The sequence below is a fragment of the Thermobia domestica genome, chromosome 7 (genome assembly GCF_964235325.1).
Source record: "Thermobia domestica chromosome 7, izTheDome1.hap1.1, whole genome shotgun sequence".
NCBI classification, from domain to species: domain Eukaryota; kingdom Metazoa; phylum Arthropoda; class Insecta; order Zygentoma; family Lepismatidae; genus Thermobia; species Thermobia domestica.
This window is the reverse complement of record NC_137460.1, coordinates 82025149-82049105: the sequence shown is the minus strand read 5'-3', so window position 1 is coordinate 82049105 and position 23957 is coordinate 82025149. Positions and strand designations below refer to the sequence as shown.

Below are 23957 nucleotides of genomic sequence, written 5' to 3'. Positions count from 1 at the left end.
CCACTGCAGTAGAAAGGTAAAAGAAAGCCTTAAGTTTCAGTTGTTTTTCCATTGTACGGTTTCTTAATAATCAAAGATTTAAACTGCCTAAAATGTTCATAATAACCCAACACTATTATTTTGTGTACGAACCACTTTCATATTACAATCGCATCCGTCGTCTTTTAAAAATCTGGAAGAAATTTTCGGCTCACCAGTTTCTATCAACTATATTTGCTATATTAGTCAAATTGTCAAATTCTGTGCGTTAAATCATAAGTCCGTTGATTTGAGATCCGTTAAATTGATAGTTTACTGTACTTTCTTTATTGAAAATCTAATTAGAAAAAATTACACAGAGTCCTCCTGTTAACAACAAAACAGTCCTACCTGTGATCCTCTGTAACATTCATCTATTTTCGATCGCTTTTGGTGATATTTTTCGCGAAATCATAACCAAGGTTAAAGCAGGAAGGTATAAGAATATAAAATAGAAACTGAAAGAGAACAGTGAGGATATTCAATACTGTTGTAACTGTCTGATTGTGTCAATGTAATTTTCGCAACCACAACCAACATCTATTATGAAGTCAATAGGCTGTCTGAAGAAATTAAATTAGAATGTAGTGTCTTTGAATAAAAGAAGAATTAATTTTGATCTTAATAAAATAGTTCGTTATCAGGAGTTAATATTTTCTTCTTTATCTGTTTATTTATTTGGTAAGTAAAATTATAATGAATTAGTCAAACTCCCCATCACCTGATGAAACGGCACGGATAATTGAAAACGCAAATAATAATACAAAATATTGACTTTTTTCGCAACAGTAAGTGTTAGAATTAAACTAGTGCAAAACATGTTTAAATTCTTTTTATAAACATACAAATTAATTGATCAAAAGCTATTTACTATTTTATGCTTTTGTTTAATAATATAAAGCGAAATTATATACTCCAAAATTGAATTAACAAAAGCAAATTCTATATACAGTTACACTGGAACACACGACTCGCCCAGGCAAAAAAGGTGTTTTGCTTACAATTTCAAGACTTCACAAATACGAAAAAGTCCTTTTTCTACATATTTCAAATCAAATCTTTTTACTCAACTTTTTCTCTTCCTGTTTCCTTCCTTTTTAAAATACCAATAATTTCTTCCATCAACAACATTAATAATTAGCAACTCTAACATTATTACACACACACGTATACGTAATTTTGAAAGGAATGGTGTAGCGTATTAACGAATCATGGATAACGAGAATGCTGTACTGGCATGATATCGCTGCTCATACGTATATAATTAAAATTCACTTGAACAATACGAGGATAATTTTTTAAGTAAAGTCCGTTTAGCAACAAAAATGAAACACGCACATGTTGTTGAGAAAAAGACATCTATTTTTTTTTAATTTACATACAATTCTCTATTTGCTTACGTAATTTCCATGCAAGTTTAAACATTTATCGTACTGAAGAATGTATTTTTGAATATCCTTTTCACAGAAATTTGCCACATGTAACGACAGTCAGTTATTTATGGTCGTTTTCACTTGTTTATTTGTGTCTAAACGCTTACCGCTCAGGAAACTCTTCAGATTGCGGAAGAGGTGGTAGACGCTAAGAGTTAGGTCTGACTGTATGGAGGATGATTAACTTCTCCCAGCCAAAAGATTTTATCAGATCTTGAGTTCATAATCTGACTCATTATCGTACTCTAGTGTTACTCATTGCATTGTCCTCATACACTTTACATATCTGGCGATGAATATTCGCAGCGATCATTTTGCTTGTTGTTAGAACTCGATAATTAATTATATTTCACAGTTGCTTACCCTCTTAATTTTCTTCAACATAACAAAAGACTAGGAACGTACAGACTGACACCGTGCTTGTGAATTCATATGGCGTCCGACTGTACGCAAAAAATACTGGAAGCATGTGCGAGGACTCACTTTCAAGGACATGTGGAATTTCAAACTAGTTGCAAACGATCTTCTTTAACCCTGGTATCAAAATAACAATTACCAATAATAATAATAATAATAAACTTTAACTCCAACTACATCCCTATGATTACGCTTGTTAATGTAATCTAATAACGAAAATGGTAGTAGCACATTGTTGTATTGAAAAACCTTACACTGCAAGAAGGTACAGGCCGCAATATGCGTTAAATTACAAACCAAAAATAAACTAACACACACATAATACCTGTAATAGACAAGTTAGTGCATCCACAACGCCATCAATATCACTGCTCGTAACTTCCTGTAATTTAGACTTTATCCCTTCCAAAACCTGTGGAAAAAATAAAAACAAAATTAAAACAATGAACTGCTTTTAATACTATACTCCCCTCAAAAGAAAGAAATAAAGAAATCTGATTTGAATATAAAAAAAAAAAAATTATAAGGAACTACGTTCAGGTAGTAATCGAAATAACAAAAACGCTCGTGTACTGCAACACGTAATCTTTTTCAGTCAATAGTACTAAACGTTTGTACACTGTTTTAGTGTTGTATTGTAGGAATGAGTTGTACGTGAGGTAGTGTATTATGGGTTAGTACGTGCAACAAGCCAGACATGTGTGTTGTAAAATGAAAAACCTCTCAGATTTTCAGAGGTCAAATTGTGATTAGTTGAAGTAAATTTATACAAGACTGCCAGTGTGATAGGTATATCAAAAGTAACGATGTTTAAGGTACGATGGCACTTAGTAATATACAGAACTGGTGGCAAAAAATTACCATCAGAGGAAAAGAATAATGGACAGAAACCAAGCCTAGACAACAGGAATTCCGTTATAATTCTGGATCCTATCACTTTGTAATAGTAACTAAAACTTCTGATTACAAATTTAGAGAATAACGATGACCGGCTCAAAGACGAAAGAATAGAAACAATGATACGCTCCTTTCCTCCTACAGCAAGGGTAGTTTAAAAACGGTAGTTCCATCACCAAATTACAAATTTTTCAGTTTGGCCTATTACGATTATTAAGTTATTTACAATTTACTGTTATAATAGTGAAGATTATCTCATAAATTACGAAAACTAATTTCTGTTTTATTTTAAATGCAATTATAACTATTATCCAACTTGGGTCCCAATTGTATATAGTGGGTTCTATTAGGGACCTTATATCGCACAATGTAACTACAAATAATTACACAATATCTAACGGCACGTTCTTTATAAATTCTTAACCATACTTTATTTCTGGATCAATATTCCAGCTCAATGGGACATTAATTACGATATAAAACTTTACTAAGAACCAGCCACGAACATTAAACAACAGTACGAACAAATTCGGACAAATCAAACTAATAAATAAATTAATAAACTCTTAGCAACCAGTTTCTAAATCATGTTCTATAAAAATTCAACATTGCCATGAACTGGATGCTTTTATGGCAGCTGTCATTCCATATTTTTAAAGATTACTTTCCAACAATTTCAATTAACTTTTGCTTGCAGGATACGTAGTCACAAGTGCATTCTATATTTCTGATATTCACAATTTCTTGATCGAAGTAAGTAACCACTAAATTACTTCACTATGCTAAGTGGACCCTGAAATTTAAATTACGCATACTAATAATTTGTTACCTAACATTTGTAAACAATACCAGATGCGCTTTTATTTGTAAACAATACTATAAGCTACTACACGAAGCATCGTCACCACTGGATCATGTGATGGAAGAACATCAGCGCTACCGCTATCCAGAAGATATAAAATTTCAAGGTCCACCACAGCCGACATCAGTCCTGGCTGATCACTCCTACTCTCCAAGTTTGCAATGAAGTTCTGAGAGAACCCAAGCCTCTTAGCTTGCAGTGGAGCTTTGTGGTTTCCGTTTCCCGCTTTGCTTCCCTGGAGCTTTGCGGGATGCCAACCTCTTTTTGCTTGCTATGGAACACTAAGAATCCTAGTCCAGCTCATTCAGCTTGCAGTGGAGCTTTGTGTGGATCCTTCTCTTGGCTGCCTGGACCTTGGGATACCTTGACTTAACTTGATTTTGAGTTCAACGTGCCGTTCAGCAGCGAGGCTATATGAGACGTGGACTTACTGATTAACGTGGAATCCGAACCACATGAGCTCCCGCCGGGAATCGAAAACGGGCCTCCCACCTTGGGATAAGTAGTTTTGCCTTAATTATTTAGTGGACTTTGTGCTTTACTTAGTGAATCTGTGTTACACTATTTTATAACGGAAAGTTTTACAATAAAACTGGCTGTGGGAGAAATTCGATTCCTGTATCAGTTTGTCTCTACCAAACTTGCTTTTAGCAGAATTTTACAATATAGTCGCTACATTAAAACATGATGTATGAAATTCTCTCTATTTATCCATAAATAATGGAATAAGTTTTTAGTTTGATAGTACGATTTCTTTCTCTTCCTAATTAATGACTAACGAAAAGTTCCTGGTATGTACTTCTACGTAAGATCACAAATAACAAACATTCAACTGACGATCTTAAACTAAAACTCAATTAACGGTCTTGAACTGCGAAGCATGACGATGTAATATAAGTTGACATATTTTTTTAAAACTTAAAAATTGATACACACATACACACTCAAGAAATACTTGCTATATAATAATATTTGTGATTTAGAATTATAAGCCATCTTGTCATTGTTCTGTACAATTCAATTATAGTTTTAATTCATAAATCTTACTATCCAGCAAATACTTTTCGAGTAGAGACGATTTGGGCATGTAAGAAGAAAACTTCTGAAATGTATAGTTCACCGAGTAGATGCTATAGAACTGAATGGAAAACGAGCCCAAGTCCGGCCAAAGAAGAAATGGGGAGCTTGTGTTAAAAAGCGATATGGTGCAGTGTGGTGTCACAGCAGATATGACACAAGATAGAACAGGTGGAGGACCACGATCCGAACAGCCGACCCCAGCTAACTGGAAAAAAGGCTTAAAAGAAGAAGGAGGAGGAGTGAGTGTTTCAAGCTTAACAAATTTCTGTCCACGTATATTACATCATCATCAGTTTGCTAGGTGATTGCAATTCAAGACCGTTAATTGAATATTAGTTCAAAATCATCTATTGAATTATTATTATTTGTGATCTTACATAGAAGTACTTAACAAGGACTTCCCATTATCCATAAACTATGAGAGAAGGAAATCTTACTATCGAGTTACAAACTTGTACCGTCACTTTTATTCTAATAGATGGCTAAGTAGAGACTTTCATTCATTATGTGTTTACGTAGCGACAAGTTTTCTTTAGATGTGCTGAGAGATGAAGACTGCCTCAAAACCAGGCACGTAGCCAAGGGGGGAGTCCAGACCCCCCCCCCCCTTCGAGGCCAGAAATGAAAGAAAATTAAGGAAGGATGAAACAAAATGACATGAGAAAAAGAAGGATCAGCGTTAAAAATAAACTACAGGAAGCTTTTGGTTACTTTTTCTTATGAGGAGATTTGTATTACTTGCAATACATGGTGGCGAGGTGAGTGAAATTCTCAGAATTTCTGCTACTAGTCAAGGAGATTTCAAGCTGCCGAAAGCATAGTGCCGTTGTAAGCAAAGCGTGGACATTTTTTATCATAATTTTTCCTCATCGCATCCTTACAGTTTCAAACATGTTATTTCAAAAACAATTTTCTACTGCTCCTTTAACCTGTCATTTGGAACAGACAGTAGTTGACGGAATAACAAAAAACAAAATTTATGTCGAAAGAAAGTTCTGTTAACATTTCATTCAATAGAGAGAAGAACGCAGATATTGTAAAATATTTTACAAGACATTACTGAATATGTACTTTTTATAATAGTTGAGGTCATAATGAAAGGAAAATTGTTATATTTGAATAAACAGCGAAAGGACGTAAATATTGTATAATCTTTTTCAATGCGTTTTTATTATTATTATTTTACTCGAGATTTCATCATAGTTTGTTATTAAAATACTTACCAACATATTCTAATTTTATTGTCCTAACAAACCAATATATGTTGATAGTAAAGTAGTTTAGATTGATCGAGCTTCTTGGCCTTCAGAATTTTGGCATCCCCCGTTACGAAACGAACCAATGTATGTTCCAGTAAAATAGTTTAGAATGATCAAGACCCTGGTGTGATGACCACAGTATTTCATATCACGGACCCCCCCTCCCCCCCTCACGAAATCCTGGCTACGTGCCTGCTCAAAACCGTTCGTAGATTTTTTGTCTGGGATGTTTTGACGTATAAGAATCTTGATTTACTCTTAAATAGACATGTATTCTATCGTGTCAAGTAGTAATTATTCTTTATACTTACCTCATTGAATAATTTCTGCGCAGCTGGTAATGCACTGCATAAGACCTTCTCTTCTACTTTAGACACTGACAAACATGGCAAACATGATCCCAACAGAATCTGCAAAACCTGAAGCTGAACGCCTTCTGGTTTTTCCTCAGTAAGGCATTTGTACTATGGAGTTAAGGTAAAATTATAAACAATTTAGAACCTATAAATTAAGATGGATCTCGCAGAGATAGGAATACAAAGTAGAAACTGGATCCAATTAGCTAAGGATAGAAGTCAGTGGAGAGCTTTTGTGAACGCGGCACTGAACCTCCGGGTTCCATAGGCCATAGAGTTAGTTAGTTAGTTAAACTATTTTCAAAAACTATCCAGGAAATTAATTACATTTCTACTATTATGTCACGTAGAAATATTTTAAAAAAATAACAAAAAGAAAGAAAAGCTCATGCAGAATACATACAAAAAAAAAAAAAAAAAACTACACACATAAAAATATATCTTCAGAAGTGTATGAAGTTATACGTGAATGTGCAAGTCCCCATTTAGGCATTACAAGGCATGTATGTACCAGATTAAAGGAGCAAATCATTAATTTAATAGCTATCTCAGATTTGTCTAGACATTTATTGGAAAGTCAAAACACAACAGACAGAATATAAATATTTCAAACTTACGTGTTCCATACGTTCGAGAAGAAATAGCATTAGCTCACAACTGGCGTTTCAGTTATTTTATTTTATTTTTTATTTTTAGGAGTACAATTCTTTCTTAAGCTTCTAGATACTTCTTGAGACACTACAAGTTCGTCTCCACAACTCCACTAACTGACTGAAACCAGAAGAACTGGTTGAAATATTTTGGATAACGAGTTCATTTTTTATACGAAAGAGTGAGTATTCTTTGCAAATTAGATATGATATAGATTGGTTTTACAACTAAAAAAAACTAAACATGTCAAATGCACACAATTGATTAATAGTTTAAGAATTCCATTTGTAAAAAAGAAATCAAAACAAACAAACAAAGAGAGAGAGAGAGAGAGAGAGAGAGAGACAGATACGTCTACTAGAATTGGCCTAAAAAACCTATTTTTGGAAGCCTAAAACCCATAGGACTAATAAAACCTAATTTTGTTTTCACGTCGAGAGAGAAAACAAAGCGAGAGGTATGATACCAATATTGACATAATTACCTAGGTAAACAAGAATAAGAAACACATCAAAGACTGAAAATACATAGATGTAAACATAGATATTTCAGGGTTGTCAGAATATTTATTTGAAAATCAATAAATTGACAGTGTACGCGATAACCAAATACCTTGTTAAAATGTTTGAAAATAAACATATTCCTACCATATTCATCCATGCCTAAGTACTTATACCAAGATATAAGTACAGTCACTTCTAAATATTCTGATAGGAAAGTACGATATAACCAAGATATGGAAACACAACGAGAAAGGGACTAAATAAGAAGTACTCAAGATTTTGGAAATTCACAATTTGTGCATATCTTTCCATTAGAAGATCTTCTTTATCCTTATTTAACAGCCAATGAAGTTGTGGGAGCACAGCGGCAATATTATCACTTGGAGAATATAGTACCGAGTACAAATCACAAAATACAGATATCTGTAATGTTAAGGTTGTAAATCAAAGTTGTAGATACATCCATACAATGTGTTACGCCTATTGCAACAGAATGTGCAGAATGCGTAGCGAATAGTATATTTAATGGTGCTTATCTCGTAAGGTATAGTTTCAAAATTAAACATATTGTTTTCTAACAAAACAATAATCATAACAAATTTATTCTTCACAGAACAAAGCTAAGCGTAGTCAAAATAATGTGAACATTCATCCTTACGTTCAATCAAAATTTCAATGATTATTCGCAAAATAAAGAATAAATGGGCTATCTTGAAAATAGGTGCACACAAATATGAAAATATACTTGCCTAATAAGAACAACTGATTAACGTCCATGCTTCAAATATAAGAAAACTATACATACATACATAAATACATACTAATGTTCACCCTTCACTAACATATAGAGTTCTATTAAGTTTCATTCACAAACCAATATACTTCGTTCACACGAAAAATACTTGTCACTATAATGTGTGTAATTGCTTTCCAAACGCATTGAAACTGATTAAAAGAACTTAAAAACGATAATTTATTTCTGCTTTAACACAATTTATACTTAAGTGTGCCCCTTTTGCTATACAATATAGAAAACGAAATGAATCTTTAAGTTTAACGTCCCACGATTATGCCGGTTAGGCTAAAGAAGACGGTGATAATGAGAAATGAGTGAAATAGTGGAATGAAGAAAGCGGGAGGAAACGGGAGAACCCCGAGAAAACCCACGAGCACGGTGTTTGTCCACCACAAAGTCCACACGGCGCGAGATGGGATCGAACCAGGGACCCCAAGCACCGGAGGTGAACGCTCTACCACTGAGCCACCGCGCCCCCTAACTATACAATATAGAGTCTGCATTCGACTATACAAATTAGATGTACACTAGCTTACCTTCTAACATTGAATGAAGAGAGGAAGCAACACATATTTCCAGGAAATTTTCCTAGAGGACAGCACCCACCACAGTTCAATCACATATGAAAGGTAACTCTTTGTTATTTATTAACAGTAACATAAATGTATAGAGACGGAAGCACTAAAGCATTTTTTTTAACAAATAAATTTATCTTTTAACAAATGCTACACTGTTTATAACTAAAATATTTACTTTTTTAAGAGAAAATCTTCTAAGGGGATTACAGAGAAAATCATTACGGACATTAACACACATTTTATTTGATTTGATTTTTTTAGGTCTTGTTCCTTTCATATATGTAACAGTTCATATGTACTATTCTTTCTCGTTTCTATTCTTAGAAATTTACTGCTCACAAAGATACTAAAAAATACAAACAGTAATAAGCACATAAGATACAGCTAAGAATGGAAGTGATTGCTTTAATTCCAGTAGAAATATAATAGTTAAAAATACTTTTAAATAAAGAATATTACAATCCGTGTGAAGTTTTATTAATTTATTTGACTAGGAACAGGTAGAAAAATCATTAACGCCTTTAGTTTTCTTGACGGAACACATTTTTTTCTTGTAGATTACATATATAAAAATAAAAGGTAAGAAAATAAATTTACTTACTTATAGGGGCAACACTTACCACAGTGTATTTTAAGAACTAAAGAAAATATACTAAATTTAATAAGAAAAATAATATACACTAAAATTGGTATAATTTCTCACCAGACAAGAACAAGTTGACCTCAACTCTGCTACATGTCTATACTACCGTCTCAACATCAGTTCTAAGATAGCGACGCTTATGGAAACACGATCTTTCGTTCAACTGTCCAGTGTAATCTGATTCCTTCGACTAAAGAAAACACGACCATCTAAAATTCATCGCCAACTGGTTGATGTACACCGTACCGTTATTTTAAAGATGTAGTTATGAATTTAGTGAACTGAGTCAGATACCAGCAGAACAAGCATGAATTAATACGGCATCATCGATTGAAAATACTAGGGACCATTCTCCCTACAGTTCCGATCTGGAAGATGAAGACCAATAATTTTTATCTGTTCCAATCACTTAAGAGAAGTCTGGATAAGAGACAACTTGCAAGCGACGAGAGACTTCAGCAAGCATTCATGCGTAGTTTCGGTAGCTTGATACTGACTTTTTCAATGTTGTCACGAATGATGGTGGTAATCTGGCTGTGTCGTTGGAAAAGATAAGACAAGTTAAAAATTACGTGACGCAATGAGAGGTCTTGTGTTAGCTTATTTACTGAAGTATCCTATAGTATTGACGTAAACATACGTCAACTTTATCACGCTTTTGCCACTGTTCACATTCACACTAGTATTTTTATTTTAAAAAATATATATTATTATAGATCCTTAAAACTGTAAATTTGTCTTTTAATGATCTTGAAGATTTCTTGCTTACTATCAATAAATACAAAGTTATAGTGCGTAATTTTGTTAACTTCGAGAGGATGATTATTTCCTATGAAGATTGAATGGAACACGAAGTCCTTTCAGCAGAAACTATGAAGTTGAAATTTTCGGACTTTCCACATTGCATATACAACTGTCCGAATGCAGAGATGCTAATACATTTTAACCTATTCCATATCTCATGGTAGAGATGCAAAAAAGCCGGCTTTTTTGAATCGATAGTTTTTTTCACATAAAAAGCCGGCTTTTTTGGAAAAAAACCGAGAATTTTGGAAATTTTGGCTTTTTTCATTTTCATGATTTTTCTATCCAAATAGCTTTCTTATAGTATATTCTATAGTTAGATAAGATTTCCACGACCTGAATGCCATATTTAGCTCTGTAATTCACCATCAAGATGGATGGAGCACATATTTTACGAATTAAAGCTAACATGAAGAATGTAGTATTTGAGGGCAATTTTACAGGTTATTTAACTTTATTTTAACTTTTGAGTTATCGACATCTTTTTCCTTCTCTAGATCATTTTAGTTTGTCATCCGTGTTTCATTTCTAAGAGCTTAGTACTCCAGCTTCTAGCACGAAAGTTAAACTTACGTTTTTCTATATATCCGTCAAAGCATACATTTTTCAATATGTCCGTCAAACCGTATTTCCACATTTCTGTTATACTGTAGTTGTGCAATGATTTAGCAATAATTTTCCAGATACAACCTTGAATACCAATTTATACAAATAATCAATAGCGGATTTAGAAAAGTACTTTGGGAGGGGTTTCTCTGATTGTTTCGTTTTCTAAAAAGTCCTAATTTTATTTGGGAGCGGCTTGAAGTTTATGAGTACAGGCATAGCTAATATTTCGTTTCGTTTATATGTTTAGCAATAATCTTCCGGATACAACCTTGAAGATCATTTTATACTGAGAATCAGTGGCGAATTTAAAAAAGTGTTTTGGGAGGGGTTTTCTTACTACTAATGTTTAGTTTTTCTAAACATTCGTAATTTTTATTTGACGGGAGCTTAAAGTTTATGAGTAAAGGCATAACTAATAGATATTTCGTTCGTTTTAGACATTCCACAACTTTGGAGAACAGGCTTCAGTCCGAAAGACCGATCCTCTAACCTTCGCAAAACCGTCACTGCTGGTAATTAGTAGTAATAACGATTTAAAAACAATAAGAAAGGAAGTCGGCCAACTCCTACACTCCTAGTCGGCCAGTACACGCAGTATTTCTACATTCTCAGATGGAATGAAGGAAGGCTTTGTCAGAATGGTCGAATGCTGGGTTGAATCCCGGACTTCCCGATAGAAGCGCAAAAGCCAACCACTCAGTCACGTTTGTTGAGCAGTTGTATTTAGCTTAACTTAAATATATTCCGTAGTCTTTTTTTCTTTTTTTGTTCCGTAATGATATGTTGAATCCCTCTTGTTAAAAATTCAGAAAACTTGAGGACTGGGTAAACCGTGATGGTGGTCAAGGGCGCCTATGTTGTGGTTTCCAAGGAGGGGCAAGTATAAGCGACGTTTCAAAAATAGTTTCAAATTTTGCTGTAACTAATGTAAAAATCCTATTGGATTTTCAATATTCTGAAGTACATTTTCCTCTAGGGGGGGCAAGCGCCCCCTTAACCCCCCTGATGGGCGCCCTTGATGGTGGTTATAAAAAACTTGACTGTAGAATTTCAAGAATATACAGAACCATGTGCAGCCTTTAATTGTATCATACAAATCTAAGTATTTCTCTTATGTTTTATTTTAATTTTATTTTGTTTCAAAAAGAGGGTATGGAATATTTTAAAGTAAAAATACTACATACAATTTTGCTAGTTATTTGTGTATTTTTTGAAAGAAGTTTTTACTCTTAGGGTTGGCTCGTTTACACCAGCTGTTTTTTTTTTTAATAACTGGTTTAAACTAAAAAAATTAAAAGAACAAAAATGCGAATCGTGTGAACTTCATGGTGACGTTTCACATGTCAAACCATCTGCATTAGTCTTATTTCCTTTTCACCTTTTAATCAAGGTGTCCCATGTTCAATTCTCGGTCGAACCACAACCCTTCTTTCATGTGTAAACCAAGTACTCTTTCGGATGTCACTTTAAGTGAAAGTCTTCTCCTTGATAACCTCGGTATTACGTAAGGATGTTAAGCCTAAACATACAAAACGAAACCAAATTATATATTTCTGCATGCCTGTTGTTTTATAAAGAAGCGAAGGTTGCTTAAATATATTGATTAAAATTGGTAAAATTTATCGATTGCCTACTTAGCTTCCAACATTAGCTTGGATTGGACTTTCAATGATACCTACATACTAAATTTGTAATTTAATACCTCAGTTTTAGAAAAATAAACACACTGCTGAACAAGACTGCACTTATTTAATATAAAAACACATTTACACGTGACGTTTCGATCTTCTATCCAAGATCCTCATCAGACGTACACTCACGTCTGATGAGGATCTTGGATAGAAGATCGAAACGTCACGTGTAAATGTGTTTTTATATTAAATAAGTGCAGTCTTGTTCAGCAGTGTGTTTATTTTTCTGATTTTATTCGTAAGACGTTGACTATGATTGTGTGTCACTCAGTTTTAGCGTACTGATTATAATACGTTGGCCTTTAAATTTTACATGCAAATTAAATTTTACAGGATTTTCCCGTTATTGTTTTACATTTAAAAGAATGACGGGATTTTCCCGATGGCTAGGGCGGGAGTTTCTCAATTTAAGAAATTTACTGACCGGACTTCTTTAAGCTTATGGGACCTCTTCCAGCATAACCCCGTTGTTGAATAATAACACCAAGGCGAAACAAACTTATTTCTGTGAATATGTAATATAAATACATAAAGCAAAATATCTAAATAAAAAAACCTGGTTTAAACCCCAAAAAAGCCTGGTTTAAACTGCCCCCCCCCCCCCAAACGGGTTTTTGGCATTTTCAGAAACAACCATGGTTCTTGCCAACTCTGCTTACTTTTGTATATAGGAGGTTAAAATGTGTTTATTATATACATTGGTTAATCCTTTGGAATTCATAATGTAAAAATGTTGAAGTAAAATTGTTTAAAATATCTTTTCGAAATTCATGGTTTACTTTCGAGGTTTTATATTATTATCGGCATCAACCACTAATTAATTGACTTTCTGTGTTATAGAGAAGCGAAACAAAGTCTGCTTTATCGATTTAAAGCAGAATTTTGAAAAAAGCCCAAAATTTCCCAAGCAAAAAAGCAAAGCAGAAAAAACCGAGTTTTTTTCCAAAAAAGCCGGTTTTTTTCCGAGCCCTTGCATCTCTATCTCATGGACGATGGATCAAATTTGTATCTTTTGAAAATACATATATATAATCAAACCTATGTATGTGGAACCTGGATACCAGGATGCGGCAAATGACCTACCAATAATGGCAGAACACCTATGGTGATGATAAAAGGTATTGAGTCTCTTGCGCACGAGATGATTTTATAGTCCCAAATCTCAAGTATGAGTCGCTTCGACAGCTGACGGTTGAAGATAGTGGATGTGCAGAAAAGTATTGCAATTCTTAGAATCAGACTTACGGTATTGCGCCGTGAAGATGAGTGAACTTTTTGCAAAACTGCGCTGCATTTTACAATTTTATTTTAATAAACACGTAAGTGCTAAGAAGGTCTGATATGTGCTGTTTATGGGTAAGACACATTATCAAAAGCAACAGTGAAAAGTCGCTATCGTCCTGGAAATGTCGATGTCCAAGATTCTGCTCGCAGTGAACGGACCAATAACAGAAAAAGTAGATATTCTGGCAAAAGTCGAGCAAGACCGGCATGTAACCAGTAATGACATTACCAATGGTCTAAACATCCATCACGAAACAATGTTAAACCATTTGGAGAAAGCTGAGTACCAAAAGAAACTAGACGTTTGGGTGCCACATGATCTGACCAAAAAAATATTTTTTCCATCGAATTTCAACCTGTGGATCTCTATTGGAATGTAACGAACTCGAACCATTTCTGAAGCGGTTGATCAGAGTAATAGAAAGTGGATAGCCTACGACGACAATGTGCAAAAAAGACTATGATTGTAGCTAGAAGAAACTTTACTATCTGTGGTAAAGCCTGCACTGATGCTTAAAGCTATGCTGTGTGTTTGGTGGGATTGGAAGGTTACTGTACATCACCAGCTGCTGCCGACGGACAGAACGGTAGACTCGGATTTATACTGTCGACAATAGGCACGAGTGTACCTAACAATTCAAACGAAACGGCTGGAACAGGTCAACAGAAAGAAATGTCGTATACTACACTGACAACATCAGATCGCATACATCTTTGACGACTCGTCAAATATTGAGAACATGGTACGAAGGTTTTAGTTCATATACCGCATAGTCCGGACCTCCACTGTCAGAACATTATTTGTTAGGGTCTCTGCAGAACTCCCTGAATAGTGTTAAGCTAGTTTCAACAGAAGCCTATGAAAAATCACGCGTCATATATATGGTGTTGCCGGAAAAGTGGCAGATCATCGAACAAAATGGTGCACATGTAATATTTCATAACGTTATTTTCAAATAACAATAAATGTGTTATTATTTTTGACCTCTAAAGGCTCAATACTTTTTAGACACCCTAATACATATACATAGAAAACCTGACGTACTGTTTGCTACCTACCATACTCTACTGCCATAATCTTTTACTTTCTTAGCATAATGAATACATGACTTCTAACGTTATGTAATGAAATATTTATGTAATGGATAAAAGGATATGATTAAGTCAGGAAGAACATATTCTACTTTATCTCGTAGTTCTTCAACCGACCACTGATCGAATTGGCGTAGAAGTTGTGTAATAGACTCTTGTGAACTCATCCTTCATGGAACCTTTTACTCATCCTATAATAATAACAAAACAATATCTGTAATAATCGAACTTTTATTAATCGAATACATACAGTACATGCAAAATACACAGGGTGTCTACTAAAATCCCAAAATGAAATTTCCTGACTTTTTCGTGACCTTTTCTTTACTAAATCATAAAATTTCTTAAAATTTTCAAGAGCGAATTTGGGTGTGAATTAGGCCGAATTTTCATCCATGCGATAGAAACGTATTTTTCTTGCGATTTGGTACTGTCTAAAGCTGATCATAGACATTTTTGGTGGTGAACTCTGACATTTTATAGAACAAAATTTTCTAATCTGTACTTACATTTGAACAGTTAAAAAAAAAAAGTTAAATTTCGTGACTTTCATAACCATTTTCTGATTTCGTGACTTTTTCGTGACCGATAGACACCCTGATCAACTTTTATGATTATTAATATCAGATAGTAATCAGTGAGACTGCAGTCTGATATTTCAAAATATTTATTATTTATTGACGAATTCTAGATATACCTGGAATGAAGATACTCGTAGCACTAGAAACATTACAATGGGAGACGGGGAAGGAACTTTCTATAATATAAGTTGACCATGATCCATATTTTAAGACACTACCCCAATATTTATTTGGAGAGTAAACACTAAATTGAATTGATTAAAAAATAAATGATTCGCACACACAGTTAAGTAAATCAGAAAAATTGTAAATCAGTGTGTCCAAAATGTCTGATTACTGTAAAATTCATAGTTTTCGGGGTCGCTGAGATGCATAGTAACACCCATGAGCTCATTCAAGCTCAGCTTTAATGTCCATTGTCGTGAGAGTTGTGGGTGTGAAAAATAACAGGTCAAAATCACCGGTATTAAGTGTCGAACTGCTAAAATGGTTGGTTTTACCGACTGCTAAGATGATTAGTGACAGCCGGGATGACATTTGACCCCCAGTTTAGACAGGAAAGGACATGGCAACTGGCTCGAGAATTGACAGGGGCAACGACAAAGACGTTGATCTTCCGTATTTATTTATTTCAATCATATTAAGACGGACAACGCCTAAGGCGTTGCTATCCGATATTATTGCACTCATATTGACAGGGACTACGCTAAAGGTGTTACTATTCGTTTTTTTTTTTATATATATATATTTCACTGACACTTACAGAAGCAACGTTTAAGGCGTTGCTCTTCCTTATTTATTTATTAACCCATTTTTTTACTTACTCTCAAATATGATATATTGCATAAACTTTATCCTTTCCGTGCGAAGAATGGGTATTTCATCTAGTAATTGATAAAATGACAACTGTTCTTACTTAACCAATGAAGAATATTTTACTCAGAAAATACAAGAGCGGGGAATATTGTTCTCCAGTTCAGTTACGAATCCAGAATGGGGATACTTGTGGAAATGTAAAATAATAATAATACAGATTACCGGTACCAGCTGATAAAAGTAATGAGATTGATAACCAAATACAGTAGGAAGTCGAAAATCCGAATTAATTTGAACCACATGTAGTTTGGATTTTCAAATTGTTCAGATTTTCGAAAATGACCAAGAAAATGCCATTTAGGCTTAAATATACTGTACGCAATGCTCTTTTATCGATAGAGTGGTTATCAGGGAAAGTCTGAAAGTGATGTTTTCGCTTTGACATGAGAAAGACATGATGAATCAAAAGGAACATAATTCACCCTATAATCAACATCATCTAAGAGTTTTGGAAACTGTCCTGAGCTTTGATCAGCCACTGCCCTCACCGTTCACGATAGTCGTAACAGATATATATATATATATATATTATTAAAAGTGAAAATACGATGTAGGAAACTTTTCCGTTTAGTCCTTACACTCAGAGAACTGCACCATAATGTGGCGATTCTTGTTGACAGGTGTCTACTCCAGTAGCACCCACAAGTCCAACATTTTACAGATGACATGGAACCGCCGAACGACAGTGGCATAGTGTACGCCTAACTCATATGCAATGGCATGAACACTCTTCTGAAGTCCGCTTCCACGATGTTCTTGAGAAGCTCATTCAAACAATATTGATCGGTGCCCAAGGATCTCAATTTGGAACTCTGTCACCAGAACAAAATTTGACAAACTACGAATGGTAAGTTCGTTCATCATTCCTGGCCCAAGTCCAAGGGCTAATTCTGCATTCAGGGGACCAAAACTAGGAGAAAAAAAAATAATAATTACAGGAGAAACGAGTTGTTGTTACGGAAGGGTAATTAATGTGTGAGTAATCTGTGAAATGAATAGAATAGAAATGCAATGTGTATAATGGAAGAACAAGAAATGTTGACGGGAGAGGGCCTAAACTAGGTACAAAACAGAAGCCGTTCCCGATCTATACCTAGGTACAAACCGTAAGGGTAAGTATAAACTTCCTGTGGAACATCTACCTAGCCTAACGAAAATTATTATTATATATTATTATTATAAATATATATATTTATATTATCTATATTTAGCAAAAAAGTCAATTTTTAGAAACAAAAGTTTGGTCTCTCAAAAGCAGAATTTATTCCAAGTGCAATGTTAATGTTTTGCTGCAAAATGTTCATACCTGTCCTGAATTACCCAGTTTCAAGTCGAAAAAAAAAAAAAAAAAAAAAAATCTGTGTTCTCCGTGATGCACTTTCATACGACCCCGTTCAATAACTGTTTCCTTACTGTTTGGGTACCCCAGACTGTTTCTTGGACGTGTACAGAATTTGTGACATTAGAAGCGTAACTTTAGTTCATCTTTGGGTTGTATTGCTGAGCTGCGTTTTACACCATACGTCAACGAGAACGTTTCATTCACACCAACCCAAACTGAAGAAAACATGTCTCGTGCGACTCCCTAATAAATCGAGATTTTCACATTTCGTGTGACCGTACAACAAAGACATTTTCATATATATTTTAAATTGTAGCACACATTATGAATTCTGGTTTCGCTAAGGACTAAAGATGCTACAAATGAATGTATACATTTTAATTTGTTACAAGTAATACATATGTATTACAAACAACGCTATTTGAAATATTTACAACGCTAAATTAATATATTTTACATATATCAATACTCTCGAGATTCAATTACCCAAACATATAGAAGATCACCTTTTTTGAAATTTGAAACAAAGCTAGAATCGCGAAATGATTAAACTTTGTTTCACTACCTCGGTGACTCTTAGATAAAAAGATCATTAAAATTAACTTCGTGACAATTAAATGGTTATTTCTAGTAACTTCATTTAGAAATACACTTAAAATCAAATATATGACACAAAAATAACTATATCAATACTCCTTCTAAAGATTAAAAGTATAATGCGACCTAGTATAGTTATTGTCGCTAGTAGTTGTTCATAGTGGCTGAAAAATGCAATAACAGGATGGAATTTAAATTGAGGTGATTTTTTATCTTTAGTAAATGCTTCTGTCTCTAATATGATCTGGAAGTTGTTTCCTTCTTTTACAATAGTAAATAGAGGGAGGAGGAGCTAAGAAGTAGAGGAGCTGTTTTGATTGCTTATAGACTTACGTGGAATGAATGACAGAATCTTTGGGCCTAATGTAGCCTAAATGAAAATCACATATTTCAGGAGTATTATTTAGTTTCTTCCCAAATCACTTAGTAGTGACTGGCTGATTTGGTAGTGATTACGGTTCCTTATTTGTAATTGTGATGAGTATACAGTGTGGACATACGGTGTAAACACTACAGTGCATAAAACACGAAATAACTTGTGCTAGCTGGCCACTAAAAAGCACGAATGCGAGGGGATGCGTCCATAGAGAGCACGGTTTGAAAAACCCAACCCACCTGGACCTATGTGGGTTTTTCTGGTATTTTCGGGTTTAATTGTTTTTTTTTTTTTTTTTTTTTTTTTCGAAATATTACAATGTCTTTGGGGTAAAAATGTTATATGATTTACATTTCAAGATTGTCATTGTCACAAATTGCAACAATTTTCTATTCACTGCTGTTTTGAAAAAATGGCCGCCATTTTGAAATTTTATATTGGATAGCCGAAAAAATCTATACAGCAAATTTAGAATGTTTTGTGCTTCTACTCCAAAATTTCAAGTTAAAAAGTCCGAAAATTGCACCCTGTAGCATGGATACCCGCTATTTTGAATAATGGCCGCCATTTTAAAATTTTATGCCGCCAAAATATATACAGCTAATTTAATCTCTCGTGCTTCAACTTTGAAAATTTTAACTTGAAAGACCGAAAACTGAACTTGTAGCGTGGATATCCGCTATTAATAATAATAATAATAATAATAATAATAATAATAATAATAATAATAATAATAATAATAATAATAATAATAATAATAAAATGCCATTTTGTAATTTTACGTTGGTATGCCGAAAAACTCCATACAGAAAATTTAGAGTGTCTCCAGCTTGTATCCTGAAATTTCAAAGACCAAAAGTTGAACACTGTGTGGTACAGGCACACAAACGAACGAATGTAGATCGAGTCATCCCAGGGGCCTGTGACGTTCGCCAAATATGAATACCAAATAGCTATATTAATTTGAAACGAAGACATAACTCATCAAAATGTCTTATATGAAATAAATATTTTTCAACGTAAAATAAACGGTTTTATTGTTGAAGTTCACTTTCAATGCTTTGTTTGTTCAATTACGGGAAAATCCCGAGCACTTGTTGCAAGACGGTTCTTTCCTGAAAATAAATTTAAAACAATTAACAAAGATAGGCCTATAATTCATATTTTATTAAAGTAAATGTTTCAAAATGTCATAAATAAAATTAAATATCTTCCAGCGTAAAATAAATAGTTTTATTGTTGAAATATTCACTTCCGATGCCTTGTGGGTTCAATTGCGGGAATTTCCCGAACACCTCTTTCACCACGGGTTTTCCTTGAAAATGCATCTTGCTTTACTGTACATCGAAACTTCCATTAATACTGAAGTTTGAATTCAGCACTTAAAATAGTAAGCGTTACGTAGTCTTGGGAGCTCCGAGCATTAAGCTTCTTAATTTTGACAAGAATTTTTACGCTATTGCTGGTGTTGATTCTACAGAGTGCTTATTTGAAGGGTAACAACAAATGACTGGACTGAACTGTTGTTGAAAAACCAAATTTTACTGAATACTTTTGTTACCGTGAAAGGTAAGAAATAATACTAATAGTTTTACTAATGTATTTACATATTTACTGTTAGTACCGGCACCTATGATCTCAAACCTGTCAACGTATGAGGGATAACGTCCCTCGGCGGCGTCGAGTCAGAAAGCATACTATTCACGGTAAGTATTTTCTAAAATATAAAATTGCATATTTTACTTCAAATAGGCTATAAGCATAATCCATACATTAATTTGTTCCATAATTATCTCAAGCTGAGTTTTTTTAAATTCATTCAATCAGTGCATTCAGAACTTTATAAACGTCTTATGTTGAATGTTGTTGATTACCTTAACATGAAAGCATATAATTCCCCCAAAGAAAGTTCAAAATGTGATAAAAATAACTTTCAATGTGATCACCTCAGTTGTACCAATAATATACTAACAGAAAGGTCAAAAACCCAGGTGGGTTTTTTCAGGTGGCTTCAATCCGGGGCAAATCCTGGTAAAGAGTAGGGGTGTCAGCGACAGTGGCTATACGCATAAAAGAGGTCGTTTACAACAGCGTACTATAAGTTTGAGCACCGGCTCCGAAGCCCTCACTGGATTTGGGGGAGAAGTCAATGCCATCCCTCTTTGGTTACATTATTATTGTAATATATGCATAGAGAACTTTTCCGTCTGTTCTAAAAGCACTTAAATTCAGCTACTTAGTCGCGAAGTTCGGCATTAGTTTTAGGTATGTTGCAATCTTCTTACATCTTTTCAAATCCAAAATCAACACACGCCACACTACGCGCACTAAACCACTTCCTATTGAATCCACTCAACTAAGTTTATATAATAATGATTTTAGGAAGAGTGGAAGTACGGGTGGTGGATTGGACTTTAGACAAAACAATATTCGTCGAAAACTGCGCCCTAAGCCAAATTTTCAACACCAATCAGTTCTGATAAATAAAAATTCCATCTACATGGGGCGAGAAACTGAACTTAACATTGAAGATGATGCAAGGTCACGACTCAAGGAAGTTAGAAATTCAGTTTAGGAATATGAAACATACAGTATGAATTACTAAGTTAAGTATGAACTTTTTGTCAAAATACTATAAAATACGAAAATTAAAAACATGCTACATCGATTCTGCATACTATAAAACATAAGAATCCTTATTTCCATCGCCTTGCGAGGCATACTTTAAAGCATGGAATTTCATATTTTTCCTCTCTTTAAATGACAGCTCGTAAAACAATACAAAAAGTATTGTATAGTGTCACCTGCCAAAGTTGAATAACTGTACGCTGTCAGCTTACTAATGACAAAGAAAAGTAATTGTGACAGCAAATATGGCAATTAAGTTGGTCGTCCGCCTGGCTTTCGACAAAAAGCGAAAGGTTAGGTTAGGTTGCGGTTGGCCAGAGATAAATTTCCGAAGTTAATCATTCCTTGGTTTTCAGCAAAAAGCATAAGATTAGGTTAGGCCAGACATAACTAAACATGCTCAAAAAACGACCCCTTCGTTGCTGCATTCCGCCAGTTGCGCTTTTCATCATGAATTACTGTTATATTGAAACGTATAGCTTTCTCTAGTTCTAGTTCTGGTTATCTCCCTTTCGGGAGATTTATAAAGAAAGTCCCAGCCTTATAGCCCAGTGGACTGCTTCACTAAATTTGTTTTAATTGTTTTTGAAAACATAGATTTGTATAAAATGGCGCGTTCCAACATGGACGAATTCGCCTGTTCTAAGTAAATTTGTTTTTACACTATTTGTAAAATTACTTGGGGGTTAGAGGCTCAGGACATATAAAAAAAAAAGATGTAATAATATATAAAAATTGTAAAGAAACCAGGGTGGATTGATTTAAATCAGTCTGATTTAAATCACGATTTTAATCAAGATTTAAATCACTTGATATTTTAAATAAAAATCGTTGATTTAAATCAAATTCTGAAATAAATTAATTTAAAGCGAAAATAAGTAAAATCCCGTTTCTGTTCTGTTATTTCGATTATGGAAGATAATAATCATAATACAATAAGACTCAAATGTATGTACAGCACAGTATGAAAACGAGTATCATGCAGAGGATGATTAGGGAAAATCCTGTTTTGAACGGGAAACGGGAAAATCCTGCTTTCTTCTCTTCGTAACATAGGGTTTTTAAATCGTTAATTATTCCAACGGAGAAATCACCATCGACATTTAAGACAAAAATTTTTTTATGTCCACGTCTGTTTGTTTGTTTCCAGATAATAGGGGCGTATTTAGAGGGGCCCGATCCCCTTTCCAAAATAATAATAATAATAATAATAAAACTTTAGGCGAAATTTATGTACTAAATACATAGCATAGAAGTTCCTCGGGATCGTAATAGGGCAAATTTTGGATGCGTTAAAATATCCAATAATACTTTTGATAAAGTGGATTCTTTCAAATATCTAGGATCAATATCAACAGACGAAAACGATATTTACGAAGAAATTAAATGTCGACTAAAAGCAAGGAATTCGTGTTATTATTCAGTTCAAAATCTCTTGTCACGAATTCTGTCCAGGAATTTGAAGATTAAAATATGTATGCCTGTTGTTCTCAGGGTGTCTAGCAAGCAAGCATAATCAAATTCCCTGACTTTCCCTGACAAAATTATAATTTTCCCTGACTCTGTCATTCTTTTTCCTTAGTAACTCATGAAAAGTAACTTATATTTAAATCATGAAAATGAAATCTTTCAGTTTTACGTCCCACGGTTATGCCGGTTAGGCTAAAGGAGACGGTGATGGGTGAGTGATGAATGAAATGAAGAAAGTGGGAGGAAATGGGAGAACCCAGAGAAAACCCACGACCACGGTGTTTGTACACCACAAAGTCACACGGCGCGAGCTGGAATTGAACCAGGGTACCCAAGCACCGGAAGTGAACGCTCTACCAGTGAGCCACCGCGCCCCCAACTTGTATTTAAAGTGAACTGTAAGTTTTCACCATTGTTTATGTGCTTATACAATATTCTACGAACGTACAAACGAACCCATTCATTTACCTGTAATTTATGACTTTTTTAGTGGCATCCCTTCACCCGTCACAGCCTGGAAAAGATTTTTCCCTGAAACACAATGAAATTCCCTGACTTTCCCTGATTGGTAGATACCCTGCTTCTATATGGTTGCGAAACATGGTCGCTTACTATGAGGAAAGAACGTAGACTGAAAGTATTTGAGAACAAGATCCTGAGACGAATATTCAGACCCAAGAGGAGCGGGAATGGGGGAAACTTCATAACGAGGAACTACATAATTTATACGGTTTACCAAACATTGCTAGGGTCATCAAGTCTCAGGTGGGCAGGTCATGTAGCCAGGATGGAAGAAAATAGGAACACTTTCACATTCTTAACTGGAAGACCAATCGGAAAACGACCATTAGGAAGATCTAGGCGCAGATGGGATGACAATATTAAGATGAATCTCGCAGAAATAGGAATACAAAATAGAAACTGGATCCAGTTGGCTAAGGATAGAAGTCAGTGGAGAGTTTCCGTGAACGCGGCATTGAACCTCCGGGTTCCATAGGCCATAGAGTTAATTAGCTAATTTTGGGCGAAATTTATGTACTTTACATGTACTTCGTGCCGCTGGCTAGTTTCGATTTTTTTAAAATATACTCCTGCCAAATATCAGGAATTTTCG

General features: G+C 34.4%; 1 protein-coding gene across 6 annotated transcripts in view; it reads right to left on the bottom strand.

Moving 5' to 3' along the window:
• The window catches only part of LOC145690237 (FIGNL1-interacting regulator of recombination and mitosis-like), an 83311-nt gene that overhangs the window by 49983 nt on the left and 9371 nt on the right, over positions 1 to 23957 (bottom strand). For all 6 annotated transcript variants that reach the window (XM_081764930.1, XM_081764927.1, XM_081764932.1 and 3 more), the window contains exons 2-4: positions 15040 to 15164; positions 6278 to 6428; positions 2194 to 2280 (exon numbers count right to left, since the gene is read on the bottom strand). In XM_081764930.1, the coding sequence (XP_081621056.1) occupies positions 2194 to 2280; positions 6278 to 6428; positions 15040 to 15140 (339 nt within the window). In that variant the 5' untranslated portion in view covers positions 15141 to 15164. The remainder of the gene's footprint in view (positions 1 to 2193; positions 2281 to 6277; positions 6429 to 15039; positions 15165 to 23957) is intronic.